The sequence below is a fragment of the Plecotus auritus genome, assembly GCF_963455305.1.
Source record: "Plecotus auritus genome assembly, chromosome: 9".
NCBI lineage: Eukaryota > Metazoa > Chordata > Mammalia > Chiroptera > Vespertilionidae > Plecotus > Plecotus auritus.
This window is the reverse complement of record NC_137783.1, coordinates 42371131-42392334: the sequence shown is the minus strand read 5'-3', so window position 1 is coordinate 42392334 and position 21204 is coordinate 42371131. Positions and strand designations below refer to the sequence as shown.

The window sequence follows — 21204 nt, the reverse complement described above, 5'->3', positions numbered from 1 at the left end:
CTTAGTCTTGTTATAGATGTATTTGGAGATATATGGTGTCACAGTACTGAGTGCTCTACAAATTAAGGCTTAACAAATGTGGTTTGTGATTTACAGACAAGTTTTTTCCTTGAGGAAACAATTTGCCTTCTCAACCCTGATTTGCAAGGTATTATATTTCTTCAATTTAGACACATTTTTCCACATTCTCCGCCTTACATGTTTAACATTTCTGAAATTGGAATGTATCTTACAATGGATATAAAGATTTAATATAATTTTCCTTTTTGATTCTTGTAGGGGGTTACAAATTTACCTATTAGCTCCTTTATTTTCCATAAGTGATCTGATCGTCAAAGCTTCCACCCCCTGGAAATTGGGATAAATGCCTTATATTTCAACCAGTAAGAGTGGTAAACTGGTATGATTCAGCAAAGTAAATAATCTCTTCTCTTTAGATAAAATGATCGGAAACACATAGTAGGGGTGTTGCTTATGTGCCCTCATGGGGATGGGAGATAGTTCTTTTGGATCTGAGTGGCTGGTCTGGGATGCTCTCAGGACTGGTGACCTTTGAGGGGTGACCAGTCCCCTGCATGGCCATCTGTGGGCACCTCTAGTCTATACCTGATAAAATTTGAGGACTGCTTTCTCTCAGCTTGGTTAAGATCCATGGATCTCTCAGGATGCCTTAGTCCCTTTTTGGCCATTTAGAGTGCCTCAGACCCCAAAGTCCCAGCTACGTCCTCCGTTAAGTGCCTGGCATTATCTGTTCATCTTCCAGCCTCTGCTACAGGATCAACTTACTCCTCATGGTGGGCTTAGGGCAGGCCCCCTAGTTTTCAACAGTCACATTTTAATTGGCCTTTAAGATACTAGGATGATCTGGGTCTCATCCATGCCTCATGGGAATCTAGAGTGGCTTTGGAAAGCTAAGCTGGACTTTTTTCTACCTAATTTTCCTGAGATGCCAGAATTACACAGTGGCCACCCCAAAATTTGTGCAAGAAAGCTCATGAAGCAATTTTTTATAGAGTTCCAAAGATAAATGGAACCAAAGTCCAGCTGCTTTCAGTGTTTTCTCTCAATCATGTTACACAGATACTTAATCTGGATGAAGCTGAGAGGAGAAATAAGGACATGTATCTTATCTTTTTTACCCATCAGCCCCTTTTTTCCAAGTCTCTTGGGACTAGGTGAGGCAAGATTCTCTACTTTTTTTTTCTATCTGACCAGATCTTTTTCATAAAACTCTGATCCAGCCTGAGCCAGTTTAGCCCAGTGGATAAAGTGTTGGCCCGTGGACTGAAGCGTTCTGGGTTCAGTTCTGATCAAGGGCACGCACCTCAATTGCAGGTTTCCTGGCCCTGGTTGGGGTGTGTGCAGGAGGCAACCAATCGATGTGTTTCTCTCACATTGATGTTTCTCTCTGTCTCTCCTCCTTTCTTCCACTCTCTCTAAAAATCAATGGAAAAATATCCTCTGGTGAGGATTAACCAAAACAAAACAAAAAAAACCTCTATGATCCAGTCTATCAGATATAACTTTTGCTATATGGGAGTTAAAACAATCTAGAAAATGATTTTTTTTTTCTAATGGCATTCATAACTATTTTTGCTTAAGACTTGAAGAAAGCCAGCTTTAAAATTCAAAGAAGCTCAATAGTATCTTTGAGTTTCAAAATTGGCTCTCTCCAAGGCCTCATGGTTCAGCCTTGGATACAGAAAGTTCAATATTGCCAAATATCATCCATATTTACATTCTAAAAAGTGGTTAAGTTGGTATATGTTATAACTAATGGTGTTTTAGAATTAAGTGACTGTGATAATATCCTGAAGTTTTGAAGGAGGGATTTAGGGCATCAAAGGTTAGGCACTGGCCAAAAGGATTCAAAATGGTAACTGATGTACACTGAGTAGCCAGATTATTATGATCTCTGAACGCATAATAATCTGGCCACTCAGTGTATATCCTATATAATAAAAGGCTAATATGCAAATTGTCCCCTCAACCAGGAGTTCGACCAGCAGGCAGGCTGGCCAACTGCCCATGTCCCCTCCCCATGGCCAGGCTGGCCAGACCCCACCCATGCACAAATTCATGCACTGGGCCTCATATATATATATATATATATATATATATATATATATACACACACACACACACACACACACACACACACACTCACACACACACTCACTCACACTGAGTGGCCAGATTATTATATGTTCAGAGATCATAATAATATGGCCACTCAGTGTATAATTCTCATCAATAAATGAGGCAAAAATGGCTTTGTCGACTCTTAGAGACAATGCTGACAAATGAAGTGGACACAAATCAATTTTAAACAGTATCAATATTTAAAATATGTATTAATTTTCAGAGAGAGAAAGAGAGAGAGAGAGAAAGAAAGAGAAACATCGATGAGAGAAGAACTTCTTCGATCAGCTGAGCCCGCAACCTGGGCCTGGAATCGAACTAGTGACTTCTTGGTTCCTAGCTCAACACTTGATGCTCAACCTCTGAGCTACACCAGCCAGGCTAAGCATCAACATTTAAATCACTGATGGACTGTTCAAACCGCATGTGTGTTGCTCTAAGATCTTGACCATAGAGCCCTGCAAATCTAATCACTATCTCCTGTGGTCTTTCTTGCTTAACATCTGTTATTTCTTGCTCATGCATGATGAGCAGGTGATTATGGACATCTTCAAGAAAAATGAGTTTTTTTGTTAGAAGAGAAAGAAAAAAAAATCTGGTTTAGGGTAGATGTGAAAAAAGGGACTATGGCAGCCGTGGGCAAACTACGGCCCGCGGGCCGGATCCGGCCTGTTCGGCTGTTCTATCCGGCCCGCGGAGCCGAAAGAGCGGAGGGTTCTCTTGCTCTCCCCTCCGCTCCTTTACTTTGAATTTATATTAGTTCACACAAACACTCCATCCATGCTTTTGTTCTGGCCCTCCGGTCCAGTTTAAGAACCCATTGTGGCCCTCGAGTCAAAAAGTTTGCCCACCCCTGGACTATGGCAACAGGTAGTAGGAGTAAATGGCAGATAAAGCTTCAGTAATTTGTGTTGACAAAGCATATTGGCATAGTTGATTCAATTTTATAGTTGATAGGGTTATAAATGATTATTATACAAAGCTGGAACACAGAATTAGTGGTCATTACCATATCCCACCATTAGTCATGTTGGAAGTGGAATGCTGATTGGTTGAACAAGAGACCATGTGAACATGTCTAAACTACTGTGAGGTAACCCATTCTTTATTTTTAGGGCCAGTTTTGGCCTGATTAGATTTTTCACATTTTTTAAAAAATATTGATTTCAGAGAGGAAGGGAGAGGGAGAGAGAGAGAGAGAAATATTAATGATGAGAGAGAATAATTGATCGGCCGCCTCCTGCACACCCCCTACTGAGGATTGAGTCTGCAACCCTGGCATGTGCCCTTGACCAGAATTGAACCTGGGACCCTTCAATCTGCAGGCCAAGACCCTATCCACTGGGCAAAACCAGCTAGGGTGATTTTTCACTTCTTTGTTTTCTTCAAGAAGTCAATGGTTATTGATAGAAAATAATTGTCCTTCTGCTTTTTCTTGCTCAGCATTTCTTTGAATCACTACTCTACCGTAAATAATTGATTATTGATTCACCAGAATCATTAATGCTTGATTTAGGTATAAATAGCAGCATGAATATAATTTTCTCCTTAGTTTGCTTAATTCAGTATCTTGATAGTTTTTCACTGCATTTTTGGGAAAATTTGTAAAGGAGACTGTATGATTAATATTGCATATTTTACTGATGACTGAATTTGTCTCTGAATTTTTGCTCTGTATAAAACAAGCATAAATAGTAGTGATATTTGAAATGGCAAAAGCCACATATCCTAGGATGAATAGGTTCATGGTTGGATTTTTTTTTCTTTTATATATATTTTTATTAAGGTATTATATGTGTACATATCTTACCATTGCCCCCCCCACCCCACTCCCATACATGCCCTCACCCCCCAATGTTTTGCATCCGTTGGTTACTCTTATATACATTCATACAAGTCCTTCGGTTGATCTCTTATTTCCCCCACCTCTCCCTAACCTTTCTGCTGTAACATGGTTGGATTTCTTGAGAAATACTACCTCTAAATGTTGGGGTGCCTAAAGCTCAGTCCTGTAAGTTCTTTAGCTAAACTTTGTTTTTAGGAATATGCATATAATTAAAAATGAAAATGTAAGTTATAAGAAACGTATCTTACCCTGGCTGTTTTTGCTCAGTGGATAGAGCGTTGGCTCTTGGACTGAAGGGTCCTGGTTTGATTCCAGTGAAGGGCACCTACCTTGGTTGCAGGCTGGATCCCAGGCCCTAGTTGGGGGCGCAGCCAATCAGTGTGTCTCTCTCACATCGATGTTTCTGTCTTTCCCTCGCCCTTCCACTCTCTCTAAAAAATCAGTGGAAAAATGTCCTAGGGTGAGGACATTTTTAACAAACAAACAATTTTTAATAAAACAAAACAACAACAAAAAAGAAAGAAACATATCTCCAACATTTACCTCTTTCAACTCCAGACTTGTCTACTAGTCTCCAATTTAGCAACTATAATAGGCAAACTTAACATGCCTAAAGCTCAACTCTTGATTCCCCTCCCTCCTCATATCTTCTTAAGTAAATATTACCTCCATACACCCACTGTCAGGCCACATACCATAGCATCACCCTTGACTCCCTATTTCTTTCATAACTTATGTCCAATCTGTCAGCAAACCCTGTTGACTCACTTCAGAATTACCAGAATTCTGCCACTTCTCAACAACTCTACCACTTCCTGGAATAAGTCAGTCTGCTCTCCACTTGGGCTGCTGAAACAGCCTCTCAACTGCTTTTGGTTCTTTGATTTCTCACCCTCTACCTCATCTCTGTCCAATCCCCAGCCTATCTCTCAGAGCAGCCAGAATGATCCTGTTAAATTTTAGGTCAGATCAGGTTACTTTCCTGTTCTAAAACCAGCAGTGGTTCCCAGTCCCGAGAACAGAATTGAGATTGTTGGTGGTGATGGACAAGCCTGCACAGTTTGGTGCCTGGATGCCAGCCTGACCTCATCTCTCATGCTCTCGCCTCACTGCAGCAGGCATGCTGGTCTTCTCACTGCTTCTGGAACACATCCGTCAAACTCCTGTGATGGGGACTTTGCACTTGCTGTTTCCTTTGTGTGGAGTTCCCCACCCCCCCCGGATATTAAATATCTTACTCCTCTACTTCCTTGGGGTCCTTGTTATCCAATCAGAGATGTCTTCCCTGACACCAAATCTAAACTAGCCCTTCCCCATCACTCCTCTATTCCCGTACCCTTCTTTACTCTCTTCATAGCACCTGTTAATACCTGCTATTGTGTTATGGAACGACTTATGTGCGTGGCTGTTCTGTCTTGCCTCTGTATTGAGGCTCACTGCCATACCCTCCTGGCACAGTACGGGTGCACCAGCTATATTTGTTGAATACATGAATGGTGGAGTCCAATATTGTTATTTTGTTTGTTTCTGGGTGGTAAGTAGCTAAATAAAAACTGGAAGAAACTAATACTTGATACTAGTCTCAACTTGTGGTCTTTTCCTAGCTATGTTTGAGTTCCTATTTTTTTCCAGGATAAGTGTACTTCCTGGATTAGAACATTTTAGCTACAGCTGTGTCTGTGTTTGACATGTAAATCTCTTTGCTTTGTTATGCCATCTGTGTGGCCCAGGGAGCTGGTAGATTTGGGGAGGGATCTACATGTGCTTTGTTATTATCCCTCAATAGTTCCAAGGAGCAGCTTGTGTTGGCAGTGGTGGTTAATCTAATAAATAAGCAAACCCCTACGTTATAGTAAAAAGTGATTTTTAAATACATCTCTCCTGTCATTTGAGGTGAGGATTGCCGTAAGCTGACTGGCTCCGCTTTCCCATTCACACGTTGAAGCCTCCTGCCAACCTGGTTGCCCCTCACTGCCCCCCCCCCCCCCCCGGCCCCGGCCTGGTTGCCCCATGCAACCTGTTCGGTCATCTGTTTGGTTGTTTCGGATGCGATGGTCTCTTAGCCTTTTATATATATAGATAGTATGCTAGCTTTGGGTTTTCAGGAATAGTCCAGCCCTGGACCTTATGGAGTTCATGGTAAAGATGGGGAGGCAGCATGTTAACAGCTAGTTACAAAACACTGAGGGTATGAGAGGTACATGTAAGGGCGGTGTGGGGAGGGAGCTGTTTCAGGTCAAGGTTGCCAAACATTTCCTGTCCTGGGCTTCAGTTGTTTGTGGTCAAACTCTGAATGGAAGATGAGATTGAAAATTCAGTCAGAAGTGAGAGCCTAAATTGCCTCATAAACCATGCTTTAGATGTTATCTGGTAGGCAGCAGGGAGCCATTGGAGGGCTTTGAGCTGTGCAAGTGTGTCCCATTAGCACCGAAGAGAGATGGCTCTAATGGGAGTGTGGGATGAGTGTAGAGGATGACAGTCAGAATCCATGCATATAATTTTCATAACAACAGCGTGGAGGATGGAGCTGAGGTTGAAGCTTCATGAGGCCCCCTGTGTCTGTGTCATAGAGCATGGGTTGGAGAGAATATGGGTGCAGTCCAGAAAGCAGCCATGGGAAGCAATGGCTGTGTGCTGGAGAGGAGCTGGCAGAAAGGAAAGTTTCTTACAGAGGCAATACAAAGGACGCATAGAGGATGATGAGAGGGAGCAGATCCAGGACCCCTGGGTTTCTGCCTCAGGTTAGATATGTCAGTCCCTGAGGTAGGAATCACAGACAGAGGAGAAGGAAGGTTGGTAAAAGAAGCTTCCACTCTGGGCACGCTATGTGAAGTGTCTGCCACCTATTGCATGAAACATTAGCTCCTTCCTTGGTCTTTGACACTTCATATTTAAGCGATAGCCTACTTTCTAACCTTCCTTCTTGCACAAATTCCTGTTTTTTACTCCAGAGTTTGCCACACTTCTGCTATTCTCAGAAAAAAGTAATTTTCATCTCTGCCCCTTTGCACACGGTTCAGTTCACCTGGCTCACCTTCTCCTCAATCTCTCCTGGCAGAAACTCTCTGTCCTTAAAGGCTGTTCTCGGAAGCTGTCCTTAATCCTTGTGAATGTCTGCAATCACTGCAGGACTCTCTTTGTGCTTATAAGTGTAAGCAGCTATCATTTTGCCTTTTATATTACAGCTGGTTGTATCTCTTTTCCCGTACTGGAGCTTACTCATCTTTATTTTCTATATGTGCTCAATAAATGTTTATTGGCGTGAGACGAACTAAAAGGAGATTATAGTTGGTTTTGGAGAGTGTTGAATGCTAACTGAAGATTATAGTTGGTTTTGGGGGAATGTTAAATGTTAACCCATGCATTTGCTGGGTTCCCAACACTTCATTCTCCCTTAATACTTTTTTTAATACAATAGGTTGCTTTTAAGAACAGTTTAAATTATCAATGACTTGAAGGGACTCATCCCCAACAAAAAATTAGATAATACCTTTAACTTTAAAGGGATCACTGGTTTTACTTATCTATAGACAATTTTATTTTCCTATCCTTTAGATTTCTTCCAAAACTCTGAAGTTTGAGCTAATTAACATTGCTTAAAATGTCTTATATTTTATATCACACATTAAAATTAACTCAAGGAAGTAAAAGTAGCCCTGAAGGTTCTTGTTAGCTGTTGGAGGAAGGTAAAATGCAAAGTGTTTTAGCTAAAAAACAAATGGCTTTTATTTATTTATTTTACTAAGATGATAACTAGAATTAATGAAAGCAGTAGTTAGCCTTGGCTGGTGTGGTTCAGTTGGTTGGAGTGTCGTCCTGTACACCAAAAGGTTGCGGGTTCATTTCCCGATGAGGGCACATACCCAGCTTGTAGATTTCATCCCCAGTTGGGGCATGTGTGGGAGGCAACTGATCGATGTTTCTCTCATCAATTTTCTCTCAACTCTTTCTCTTTCCTCTCTCTTCTCTTCCCCCGCCCCCCAAAAGAATGAGTTAGATTGGGAAAAAACATGATTATAGAATATAAATGTGTTACCAAGTTGGCATTAGAGAAAACTTTCCATGAAGCTGGCTTTAGTCTGAGGTACTGAAGCACTTGTGCACTGATGCAGCATATGAAAGTCAATAGCAGCCTCTCACCAGTTTCTGCAAAGCTCCTGTGTGCACGTGCGGCTCTGCAAGATAGTCGATGGCTTGGCTCACGAAGCACAGCACTTTAACTCTCCATATCCTTGGAGCATCGAGAGCACACTTGAATGAGGAAAGGTTAGAACACCCTTTTTTGGACCTCTAAGTTTTAATACATAAGTATTATATACTATTAAAAATATACCTGGTTTTATGGAATTTTCAACATGCAGAATTAAGAAAGTAGGGAACTCCTTTTCATAGTACTTGAAGTCTCTAATTTAGAACCATCTCAGTGAGGAACTCATACACGTATTTATCGTGAAGGTGTGTCTGTGGCCTAGCACAGACTTACAGACTGAGGAAAATGAGAAAATCCAAGTTCTTTAAGAGCTGCAAGCCTGGTGTTGAAGATTTTCCATTTGCGAGGGGTGGCTAAGGTATGAGAAGGAGTGGTGGGGAGGGTTGTGAATCAGTGACAAAAAGAAAGGTTAGCAAGATGGGCTTGGACCCTACATAAGAACAATCTTTGCTGTAAATTCCAACTAAAGTTTTTGTGTTCTTATAAAAATGTCACTGATTTTATACTGAAAAAGAAAAAGAATTATTTTACAGAATGACTTGAAAGCTATTTTTACTGGTTGTTGGTATTCCCTCAAGAGATGAGAGACTTTCAGATCAGATAGCACCCCTCAACCCTTGGTGAGAATCATCTGTTACATGAGTGACAGGAGTCCTTAGATTCTATAGTGGAGTTGGGGTTAAAAAAAAGGTTTAGCTTTGTTTGCAACCCCTCCTTCCCAGGATTACCAAGCCAGGTTTACTTATGAACTAAAATGAATAATTGAAACCATCACTTGACTTTAGTTTAATCAATAATAAATAACCATATTGGAGCATTTTAAAAGAAGACAGACATAAATGATTTATAAAAGTGAATAACTTGCGAGTTGCAATTGCAATTGCATTTTTTTTTGATGGGAGCACAGTGTTGTTATACAATGTTCTTTTCACATTTCTTTCTTCTCTGGCATTTATTATAAGGAACAAAGCATTTCTGGAATGCTCATTTTAATTTCAAAGCTCAAACATTTGGCGCATGGAGGATCAGAACAATAATAGAGGAATGTTCAGTGGGAAGCATCATGAATTGTGGCACTTAAAATACATTCTGAAGGAACATTTCAGACAATGATACTTATTCTTCATTTTAAACAAAGGTTTTAAACTAGGTGCTATAATATGTCTTAATCTGGGCAAGTATCTTTTAACTCTTGATATATAAATTAGACTGATACTAGTGAGATATTTGCTTTTTGCACTATGTGAAAACCCATGTAATAAATCAGGCTTATTATCATCTTTATGTAATGCGTGATAGAGACACATGTCCTATTGGCTGCTTGTAAAGCATATAGAATGTGCTTTATTTTTTTTTAATTAAAAAAATACATTTTATTTTTTACAGAGAGGAAGGGAGAGGGACAGAGAGTTAGAAACATCAATCAGCTGCCTCCTGCACACCCCCCACTGGGGATATGCCTGCAACCAAGGTACATACCCTTGACCGGAATCGAACCTGGGACCCTTGAGTCCGGAGGCCAATGCTCTATCCACCGAGCCAAACCGGTTAGGGCCAGAATGTGCTTTATTAACTGCCTTCATCACATTCAGCGCAGGGAACCACAAGAGCAAGATAAGGTTAGACCCAGAGAGAACACCTTTGACAAGGACCCCATAGCAGATTTTCTATATCAATGTGGGGCATGGACTAGAAAATACACATTAAATTGCCAACCAATATCTGTGTCATGTTACGCATTTTACAAAACATTTTCCATTATTTAACCTTCACATAATCTTACAGGATAACAGGACTATTCTCATTTCCCAGTAGAGGTGACAAAGGCTTGCTGCAAGGCATTCCACTCTGGGTTATGAACATGGGGATAAAGCAAGTTAGAATAAAACAGAGGGTGTGGCCCTAGCCAGTTAGACTCAGTGGACAGAGCGTCGGCCTGCAGACTGAAGAGTCCTAGGTTTGATATTCCGGTCAAGGGCACATGCACAGGTTGCAGGCTTGATCCCCCAGTCGGGGGCGTGCAGGAGGCAGCCGATCAATGATTCTCTCTCATCAGTGATGTTTCTATCTCTCTCTCCCTCTCCCTCCTTCTCTGAAATCAATAAAAATATATTAAAAAAACAAAACAAAACAAAAAACAAACAAAAACAGAGGGTATGTTGGACAGGAGGATAAAAGGGCAGACAAAAATTATTTTCATCCATGTATTTCCTAATAGTTTGCAAGTTCTTTCTTGGTTCCTAACTAAAAAACTGGGTTCAGATACCTAACTAAACAAATGTTGAATGCTCCATAAATGAGCAAAATCCTCAGGGACTGTCTGTCTGTTGTCGATGAAGTGGCACCGGATTGTTATAAGCTTTGGCTATTTGATGACAAGCAGGAGTTGAGCTTTCAACTGGAATTTCTGCTCTTCTCTTTTAAATAATTGGGTTCAAGGCTGTCTTCTCTTTTAAATACTAGGTTCAAGGCTCTATGATGGTGACCTTCAGGCTCTGCACATGGAAATGCTAACCAAATTTTGTTATTGGTTAACATTTAATTAAGAAATGGATATTTTCCACAATGCAGTATGGTATGAGGTTTTGTTCCAAATATAAATGCTTAATTTCTATCTCTAAACAATGCTCTCATTATGAGTTTATTCTTATTTTAAACCTTTTCAAAAGTATTGTGTTCATTATTAACATATTCAGGCAATTCAAAAAATAGACATTTAAAAGAACCTCTTTTCAACCACTGCATTCATTTATCTATTTATATAATATTTATTGAACACCTACTTTGTGCATTGTTCTGCATGCTGGAGAACAAAATACATTTCCTGCTTTCATGGAGTTTACATTTGAGTATTGGAAGCATGCCATAAGCAGGTAAACAAGTGGAAAATATCAGGTTCTATAAGTGTTTTGAAGAACTATAAAGAAGGGTGAAGGGACAGATGGTGGGGGTAGTCAGGAAGGCCTCTTGTTAGGGGACTTTGAGTGGTCCAGCGGAGTTACAGGAGTGTGCAGAGACAGGTAAGAGAGGTTGCAAAGGGCCAGAAATGTAGGTTACGGTAAGGATTTGGATTTTGTTCTACTGAGGTCACCATTTCTTTATATATTACAGAGTGGTTCCCACCCCTCTAATATTAGTAACCTCTATTCTCAGCCTAAATAGACTACTGCTGGCTACACAGTGATACACATTTTATTTTATAATTATTTGATATTTTTGAGATATATCGTTTTCAAATTTTTCTCATTTTTGACTTCTTTATCAAGGTTGTGTATCCTTTTTTTCCCCATGGGAAGTTTCTTTAATAAAAACAACACACAGGTACACACACAGACGATCTTCTAAAACATTGTCCTAGTGGTAAAACTTGATGAGACTCAATCTCTAGGGCCCTCCATCTTTTCCCTCTCTGCCCTCCTACCTACCATTAACTGGGAGCTCTGTGGTGGTTGATAATATTCTTCTTGGTGCCTTTACTTTGGGGGTGTACCAGTAGTACTGCTCCATGTTTCTATGGTGCACCTCCAGTTTCTGGGATACACTTCCTTTCGTTCTGGGCTATGATACCCCAGGACTGTGTTCTCCTCACAATTTGTCTAACGAGTGACTTGTATTTTTTTCAATTTCAGGTGACTACACTTGTTAATTGTCCCCAGAATCCTTCTAACAGGAAGAAAGGATGTTCCAAAAGAGCTAGAGTTCTTCTAGCTTCTGTGGAGGAAGCAACTTGCAATTTATTGGACAAGGGAGAGAAGATCGCCCAGGAAGCCACTGTTTTAAAGGAAGAGCTTACTGCCACACTGGAGGAAGTTCGCAAAGAAAGTGAGTGCTCTCGCCCTGGTCTGGAGCAAGCTGCACCCCTCAGGGTGTCAGTTCCCGGATGAGATTGTGAGCGATTTGTTTTCCTGATCTGAGTTGACTGGTGTTTTGCAGAGCTCTGAGGAGCTAGCTGTGGGAGCCAGAGAGGCTCACTACACAGCTCCGAGGCCCAGGGACCACTCCTGGCTCTTTCCCCTAGTGGTTCGGGTCCTCCAGGCAGCTTCTGCCCGAGGCAGCCTCTTCCCCTCACCAGTCACAGTTTATCCACAGTAAATAAAGACAAGTGTACCCTTTCTTGTCATAGAATATAATGAGAAATGACTAATGGAGCCGAAGACATATTTTTCCATACATGAATAAATCATAAAGTTCCTTGTAAATAGTTGGAAATACAAGTTTCTGATTACCTTTAAAGTATATATATTTTTTATTGTCTAAAGTTTTACATATGTCTCCTTTTCCCCCCATTGATATCCCCTTGACCACCAGCCATTCCCCGCTGGGTAAGCCTCTACCGCCCCAGTGTCTGTGTCCATTGGTTACGCTAATATGCATGCATACAAGTCCTTTGGTTGCTCTCTAACTGCCCCTCCCCTGCCATTTGTCTCTGGATCTATTCTTTTTCACAGAATATGTTGATCATTATATCCCACATATGAGTGAGATCATGTGATATTTATCTTTCTCCGACTGGCTTATTTCGCTTAGCATAATGCTCTCCAGTTCCATCCATGCTGTTGCAAATGGTAAAAGTTCCTTATTTTTTATAGCAGTGTAGTATTCCATTGTGTAGATGTACCACAGTTTTTTAATCCACTCCTCTGCTGATGGGCACTTAGGCTGTTTCCAAATCTTAGCTATTGTAAATTGTGCTGCTATGAACATAGGGGTGCATATATCCTTTCTGATTGGTGTTTCTGGTTTCTTGGGATATATTCCTAGAAGTGGGATCACTGGGTCAAATGGGAGTTCCATTTTTAACTTTTTGAGGAAACTCCACACTGTCTTCCACAGTGGCTGCACCAGTCGGCATTCCCACCAGCAGTGCACCAGGGTTACTTTTTCTCCACATGCTCGCTAGCACTTGTCATTTGTTGATTTGTTGATGATAGCCATTCTGACAGGTGTGAGATGGTACCTCATTGTCATTTTGATTTGCATCTCTCGGATGACTAGTGACTTTGAGCATGTTTTCAGATGTCTCTGGGCCTTCTGTATGTCCTCTTTTGAAAAGTGTCTATTTAGGTCCTTTGCCCATTTTTTGATTGGATCGTTTATCTTCCTTTTGTTAAGTTGTGTGAGTTCTCTGTAAACTTTGGAGATTAAACCCTTATCTGAAATAGCATTGGCAAATTTGTTCTCCCATGCAGTGGGCTTTGTTGTTGTTTTATTTTATTTTTTTATTTTATTATTTTTTTAAATATATATTTTTATTGATTTTTTACAGAGAGGAAGCGAGAGGGATAGAGAGTTAGAAACATTGATGGGAGAGAAACATCAATCAGCTGCCTCCCGCACACCTCCTACTGGGGATGTGCCCGCAACCAAGGTACATGCCCTTGACTGGAATCGAACCTGGGATCTTTCAGTCTGCAGGCCGATGCTCCATCCAATGAGCCAAACCATTTAGGGCTCTTGTTGTTTTATTGATGGTTTCTTTTGCTGTGCAGAAGCTTTTTATTTTGATGTAGTCCCATTTGTTTATTTTCTTCTTAGTCTCCATTGCCTTAGGAGCTGTGTCGGTAAAGATACTGCTATGACATATGTCTGCTACTTTGCTGCCTATGGAGTCTTGTAGGATTTTTATGGTTTCCCCTCTTACATTTAAGTCCTTTAGCCATTTTGAGTTTGTTTTTGTGTGTGGTGTAAGTTGGTGATCTAGTTTCATTTTTTTTTTTTTTCATTTTCTGGAAGTTTTGATTTTCTAAACTTAAAAACAAATGGTTTGCACAAACTATGCACAACTCATGTGGCTGCTGTGTTAATCCTATATAATAAAGAGCTAATATGCTAATTAAACCGAACAGCAGAATGATAGTCTGGACGAAGCTGTTGCTGCAAGGGCCAGCCAAGGCTGCAAGGGGCTACGAGGGCCAGCTGGGGCTGCGAGGGCCGAGCCCCTTGCACAAATTTCGTGCATCGGGCCTCTAGTATTACATAATGAGAGTATGTATTTTACCTTTTGATATCTTATGAGAGTATAATAGTTTTTTAGGTCTCATTTGCAGGTTATTTTTTTAAAAAGGCTCAATATTCTTTGGTCACTAGAATGATTTCCTATATCAGTTTGCTGCAAGGAACTATTCTGAGAGGACAAGGAACTTAAATTTTCCTGATCTACTTTGTAAAAGAGACTTTGGGTGTCCAAATATTTCCCTTCTCCCAACCCCTAACATAACTTTAAAAAAATTAGGAAATCTTTGCTAATTAAATAATGAAAATGAATGTAATTGCCACCATAAACTTTAGGTCTAATCCAGGGGAGTTAGTTGTTATAAACTTTACATGTGATTTCTATTTTCTAGGGATTCTTTGGAGAATACATAGAAAACATAATGTCCAAGGAAATTTGAAATGACCCCATCATTCCTTCCTGCTGCCTCAGAACCACCTTTGTCCTATCTTCCGGGCCCTGGTACCATCATCCACTTAGTCACCAAGTTAGTTTAGGCTCTTTGTCCTCATTCCATCCTCCCTTCCAATCAGTCTTTTAAGTTCAACAAATTCTATCTCCTTTGGCCTCTCAGATCTGTTCCCTCCTCTCCATTTCTAATGTTCCACCCCACATTCAGGATTACTGTATTAGCCTCATCCCATACCAAAGCAAATAGAGCTTTAAAAAATGAAAGTATACTCATTTACTTCCCTGCTTAAAATCCATTTTAGAAGCTTTTGGAGAATTCGGGGGACTATCTTTCTGGATAAAGTTGAAACTTTTATTTAATAAATCTTTATTGTTCAGATTATTACAATTGTTCCTCTTTTTTTCCCCCCATAGCTCCCCTCCACCTGGTTCCCACCCCACCCTCTGCCCATACCACCCCGCCACTGTCCTCATCCATAGGTGTACAATTTTTGTCCAGTCTCTTCCCGCACCCCCCACACCCCTTTCCCCCCGAGAATTGTCAGTCCACTCCCTTTCTATGCCCCTGAGTCTATTATATTCACCAGTTTATTCTGTTCCTCAGATTTTTTATTCACTTGATTTTTAGATTCACTTGTTGATAGATATGTATTTGTCATTCATAATTTTTATCTTTACCTTTTTCTTCTTCTTCCTCTTCTTAAAGAGTACCTTTCAGCATTTCATATAATACTGGTTTGGTGGTGATGAACTCCTTTAGCTTTTTCTTATCTGTGAAGCTCTTTATCTGACCTTCAATTCTGAATGATAGCTTTGCTGGTTAGAGTAATCTTGGTTGTAGGTTCTTGCTATTCATCACTTTGAATATTTCTTGCCTGCATAGTTTCTGTTGAGAAATGAGCTGACAATCGTATGGGTGCTCCCTTGTAGGTAACTGTTTTTCTCTTGCTGCTTTTAATATTCTCTTTGTCTTTTGCTCTTGGCATTTTAATTATGATGTGTCTTGGTGTGGTCCTCTTTGGATTCCTTTTGTTTGGGGTTCTGTGCGCTTCCTGGACTTGTAAGTCTATTTCTTTCACCAGGTGGGGGAAGTTTTCTGTCATTATTTCTTCAAATAGGTTTTCAGTATCTTGCTCTCTCTCTTCTTCTGGCACCCCCATAATTTGGATGTTGGTACGCTTGAGGTTGTCCTAGAGGCTCCTTACACTATCTTCATATTTTTGGATTCTGTTTTCTTTTCCGTTTGGATGTTTTTTGCTTCTTCGTATTTCAAATCTTTGACTTGATTCTTGCGATCCTCTTGTCTGCTGTTGGATCTCTGTATCTTATTCTTTATTTCAGTCAGTGTATGCTTAATTTCTAGTTGGTCTTTTTTTATATCCTCGAGGGTCTCACTAAATTTATCGGCCTTTTCTAGAAAATTCTTTTTTTTTTGATTTTTATATTGATTAATATTTATTGCCTATTGAAATGGTAATATTTTGGATATACTAGGTTAAACAAAATCTTTTCTAGAAAATTCTTGAAAAACCTTATAACCGTGGTTTTGAACTCTATATCCAGTTGTTTGCTTTCCTCCATTTCTTTCATTTGTGACCTGTTTCTTTGTCTCCGCATTTTGGCTGCTTCCCTGAGTTGATAGAGTGTCTTTGTGTGCTAGGTGTCCTATAGGGCCCAGTTGCTCAGCCTCCCCAGTTACCTGAGGTGGACACTCTTGGTGCACCCCTTTGTGGGCTATGTGCACAGTCTTGTTGTAGTTAAGCCTTGATTGTTGTTGGTATCACTGGGAGGAATTGACCTACAGGCTCATTGGCTGTGAGGATCAGCTGTGTCTACGCTGGGAGAAGTTCTGTGCTGGAGACACCCTTATGAGACAAGACTTCCAAAAAGCCTCTGTGCTCAGCTTGGATGGGGCGGAGTCTCAGGGCGGAGCAGACAGCATTGGCTTCCCGTCAGCCCTGCCTTAAGAGGCTCCCAGGTCTCAGTGTCTCTTGGTAATCGCTGCAAGCACCTCTGAGAGAAAGCTGCCCTCGAGTTTCACCCGCTGTCAGACAGCCCAGTTTCTCCTCGAATGAGTCTGGACCCCCAGAGTCTCGCCCGGAACTGGAGTTCAGTGCAGTCGGGAGCTTTTGTCTCCCTCCCACTTGAGAAAGCCAGTGCGTACTCAGTTGCTAGCCCTATCTGCGCGTGTGTCTTTGTACCTCTGCCTCCTGCAGCTCCTCTGAGTCTCAGTGTGCTTTTCTCTTTCCTTCTAGTTGTAGAATTTCCACTCGGCCAGCCTTCCTGTGGTTCTGGATGATGTCCGTTTTGTCTTTTAGTTGTAGTTTTGAAATTGTTGTGCGAGGCAGCAGTTTAGGTGTTTACCTATGCTGCCATCTTGGTTTCCGCCCCCCAAAGTTGAAACTTTTAAATGTAGCTCTCACAGCATTTCATAATTTGGCTCCTACCATGCTCTCCTTTCTTATTTCCTGATTCTGTCCCTCCACAAACTTTCATCCAAACAGGAACTCCTAGTATCCTGGCCGGTCCACATTGCTTTCCGCCTCTGTTGCAGAGCTGTTCCCTTCACCTGGGGTGCTCTTCTCTTTCAGCCAATTCTTCTCAGCAGCAAAGCTCAGCCTGACCCAGCTTTTCCAGGAAGTGTTTACTGAACCCTACGATGCTGATGTAGATGCCTCTCCTCTGTGTCCCCAGAGATTCTGAGCATCTCTCTTTCATAGAATTTAGCACCCCTCAAACTCCCCTGCCCCCTCCAGGCACCAAACATTGATTTACTTGTTCCGTAAATCTAGACTCTTTTTTCCTTGAGGGTGGCAAGTACCACTTCTTCTTTTTTATTATTATTTTTTATTAGTGATGCATGACATAGAACAGACATCTGATAAATGTTAAAAGTAAAAAATTTGAAGCATCATTTTGTCACTTTATATTATAAAATTTTATAATGGTTTTATCTTTGCTGCCGTGAGAAATTACTCGTATAGTTATGGTTTCATTGCTGTGTCTTTTGGTTTGGAATACAAATTCTATTCTGATATTGTTTCTTCCAGAAAATGGGATCTATTTGATAGCACATTTTCCATAAACTACCTGGTAATAAATATGTAAGAAGCTGATCATTCTTAGAAGGTTACAATAATTGCAATACTTGTCATGAAATGGTACTTTTAAAAAAGGTTAGTCAACATTTTTAGCTCACAAGAAGTAAATTATTTTAAAGAAAAGTTCTCAAAGAGAAGTTTGTTCAGATTTTGACTATGCAGTACATCCCTCACTGTGTTCTAATGTGTGAAACACGTACGTGGCATATGCTGTGTATACAACGAATACATTTGGTTAAAGATCACCAAGTGCTTTACATTCTGATTATTTTTGACAAACTGCCAAACAAACCACTGTCACAAATCTGAGGGGGATGTGAAGATCCACAATCACACGCATATCTGGGGATCTTACTGGAAAGAAGGCCGATGGGGATACAAATGCTGTCACTCTTTTGTCAAATACTCCTATTGCATTGGGAGAAACTGGGAAGGAGATTGTTAATTCAGAGGAATGTATTGGAAATGATATAATTGGAGAAGAATCCATGAAAAAAACCTCAAACCCTCATGGAGATACATCAGGAAAAACTAAAAGAGGAGATAAAGAAGAAAAAAAAGCAGCAGCAGCATCGAAAGAGCAGCTCAGATGGCGATGATGAAGAAAAGAAACATGAAAAACTGAAAAACGCACTGAATGCAGAGGAGGCCCGCCTTCTTCATGTCAAGGAGCTCATGAAGATTGATGAGAGGAAGCGGCCTTACAATACCCTACATGAAACTCGGGAACCCACCGAGGAGGAAATGGAGGCCTATAGAGGCCGGATGACCCCATGGCCTCTTTCCTTGGACAGTAGTCACTACTTGCAGATAGTCACTCATGATAAACACAGCTAGTGATAACATTCTTTTCAGCTTCTTGCCAATGATTGTAGATGGGAAAGTTAGTGTCTGCTCATCTTGCTGCCTGTCTTCAATAAAGCTTCCAGAAGTCTAATAGTAAATTTATTCCTTTCCACGCTGAAGTAGTAGAAGAAAAACAAAGAGGAAGTACATTAAGAGCAGATCAAGATTTTTATGTCCAATTTTATATTAGTGATATGGAAAGAGACCCTGGCGCGCACGCTTTCTCTCTCTCTCTCTCTCTCTCTCTCTCTCTCTCTCTCTCTCTCTCTCTCTCTCTCTCATCTTCCACTTAATAGTTAAGTCTTAAACTTTATTTTTTCAATTTTTATGGCCCTTTAGTGTTTGACATCTTAAAGGTAGATTACTTAGTTTTTCTCAAAACTAGGGCTTCATATTTTTTTAATTAGTAGTAACTATAATTGTTATCTTAGAGTCATTTGTTTTTGCCTTCTAAGGTTTTCCTGGTTTGCAGCTAAAAAAACCCCAAAAAACAAAAACAAAAACAAAAAAACAAAAAAACTATCTGAAAGGAAATTTGTAGAACATGTGAATAACTTTATCCTCTGTGGCAATAATTCTGTTTTTCACTCGTTTATAAAATTTTGATTTGAAACATATTTCCTGTGTCTTATACCCAGAACTAAATGTGGTAGCCTTTGAACGGAAAAATAGCTATTTTGTCATTCTTGAATCAGAGTTGACCAATCAGTGTTAGTTCTTTTACCATTTTGGACATGAGCATTTAGACACAGAAGTTCTTTCCTTTATCATTGAGGATATTGTTTGTGATACCAAATTTTTTTTTAATTGTGATTGCCTTTATGTAACAATCATGAAAGCTAAATTTGACTTTAAAAGCTTATAGAATTCCCTTGTACCGAATGTTTGTGGCCAGCAGGTGTCACTTTGTAAAATTTGCAAACCCAAAACCTAAAGTTGACGGTTTCTTCAAAAAATTATAAAGATAGCATGTAGGACTACTCGGAACTGCGATTGCCATGATCCTCAAACCTCTTCTAAGAACATTGTGTAAATAATACTGACAGGAGAACAGGGTCTGCGAAAAAAACTAGTTAAAAACCTTTGACATGAGAACATTGACTTTTAACACCTCGCTGGATTTTCTGAGCTACCAAAATCCACTAGGATACTGCATTAAGTTAGCATCTTAGAAATAATTCTGGTGGGAGAGTAACTGAATTGAATTGTCAAGCACTATGGATATCTGCATGGTATCTAGATTCAGGCTGGTATGAAATTAAAACAGCAAGGCAAATAGATCTAATTCTTACCCACTTCAAGAATGTCAGAAGTTTGTTTTCATATTCCTACTTTAACATAGGATAGTTCAGCATAAATCTGAGATTGGTGTTTATTTTGTATCTTATTTATCCACTTTTATTAAAGATTTATATTGAGAATTTTAAAAAAAGAGTGTGTGCGCCTTGACAATGAGAGATGGGCTGCCCGCTTGGAGGGTCACAAAGAAGGGATTGTGCAGACTGGACAGATTAGGTCTTTGTCTGAAGCTGTGTCAGTGGAAAAAATTGCTGCAATCAAAGCCAAAATTATGGCAAAGAAAAGATCTACCATCAGGACCGACTTAGATGATCACATAACCGCTCTCAAACGGAGGAGTTTTGTGGACACTGAGGTAGATGTGACCTGGGATATTGTCAGCAGAGAGAGCGGGCGGAGGACACGGACAGCTGTCCTACAGAGCACGGGAGAGACCTTTTCCAAGGATATTTGTGCAATTCTTCAGTCTGTGGAAGCCCGCGAAGAAGGGCGTGTGCCTGAACAGTGACCAGTCCTAAATGCAGCCCCTGTGGTTCCCACATTGCGTATCAAACAGCCTATCCCTGCTGCCTACAACAGATATGACGAGGAAAGATTCAAAGAAAAAGAAACGGAAGGCTTCCAAATTGACTCGATGGGCACCTACCATGGGCTGAGCTGAAATCCGTGATGGAGGGTGCGGCGGCCCTTACAACTCAGACTCCCACGCACAGCCAGTACCGAGACCAGTTTCTCAGGAAGACCTCCCCCTAATCAGAAGAAAGGTTCTCGAACACCTATTATCATAATCCCTGCGACCACCACCTCTTTAATAACCAGGCTGCATGCAAAGGACCTTCTGCAGGACCTGAAATTTGTCCCATCAGATGAGAAGAAGAAACAGGGCTGCCGACGAGACCATGAAACTCTGATATAGAGAGGAAAAGACCAGATGCAGCCAAGGGGCACCGTGCTCAGCCTCATGGTTCCCTGCAGACTCATAGACCAGCCTCTGAAACTCAGGCCTCAGGACTGGGACCCGGTCGTGGCCGTCTTCGTGCAGGGTCCTGCGTGGCAGTTCAAAGGGTGGCCATGGCTTTTGCCTGATGGATCACCAGTTGATGTACTTGCTAAAATTGGAGTCTTCCTTCTCAAATATGACGAAGTTCCTCTAGACCCCAACATTCAGAAGTGGGACGTAACAGTGTTAGAGCTCAGCTATTGCAAACGCCACTCGGACAGTCCGGTTTTCTTATACTTCTGGGAAACACTGGATAGGTACATGGTAAAGCATAAATTCCACTTATGATTCTGAATTGCGTGGAAATCTGGATTAAGAAGTGTGGATATACCTTCATCTAAAGACTGAGTGTCAAGC

The 21204-nt window shown here is 40.7% G+C and overlaps 1 protein-coding gene and 1 pseudogene across 4 annotated transcripts in view; both read left to right on the top strand.

Moving 5' to 3' along the window:
* CTNNA3 (catenin alpha 3) overlaps positions 1-21204 on the top strand; it is a 1399627-nt gene that overhangs the window by 47001 nt on the left and 1331422 nt on the right. For all 3 annotated transcript variants that reach the window (XM_080687956.1, XM_080687955.1, XM_080687954.1), the window contains exon 3: positions 11828-12020. In XM_080687956.1, the coding sequence (XP_080544082.1) occupies positions 11828-12020 (193 nt within the window). The remainder of the gene's footprint in view (positions 1-11827; positions 12021-21204) is intronic.
* On the top strand, positions 18213-21135 carry LOC308257715 (parafibromin-like; annotated as a pseudogene). The gene is made up of 2 exons: positions 18213-18495; positions 19982-21135. The product of its transcript is annotated as a parafibromin-like (transcript).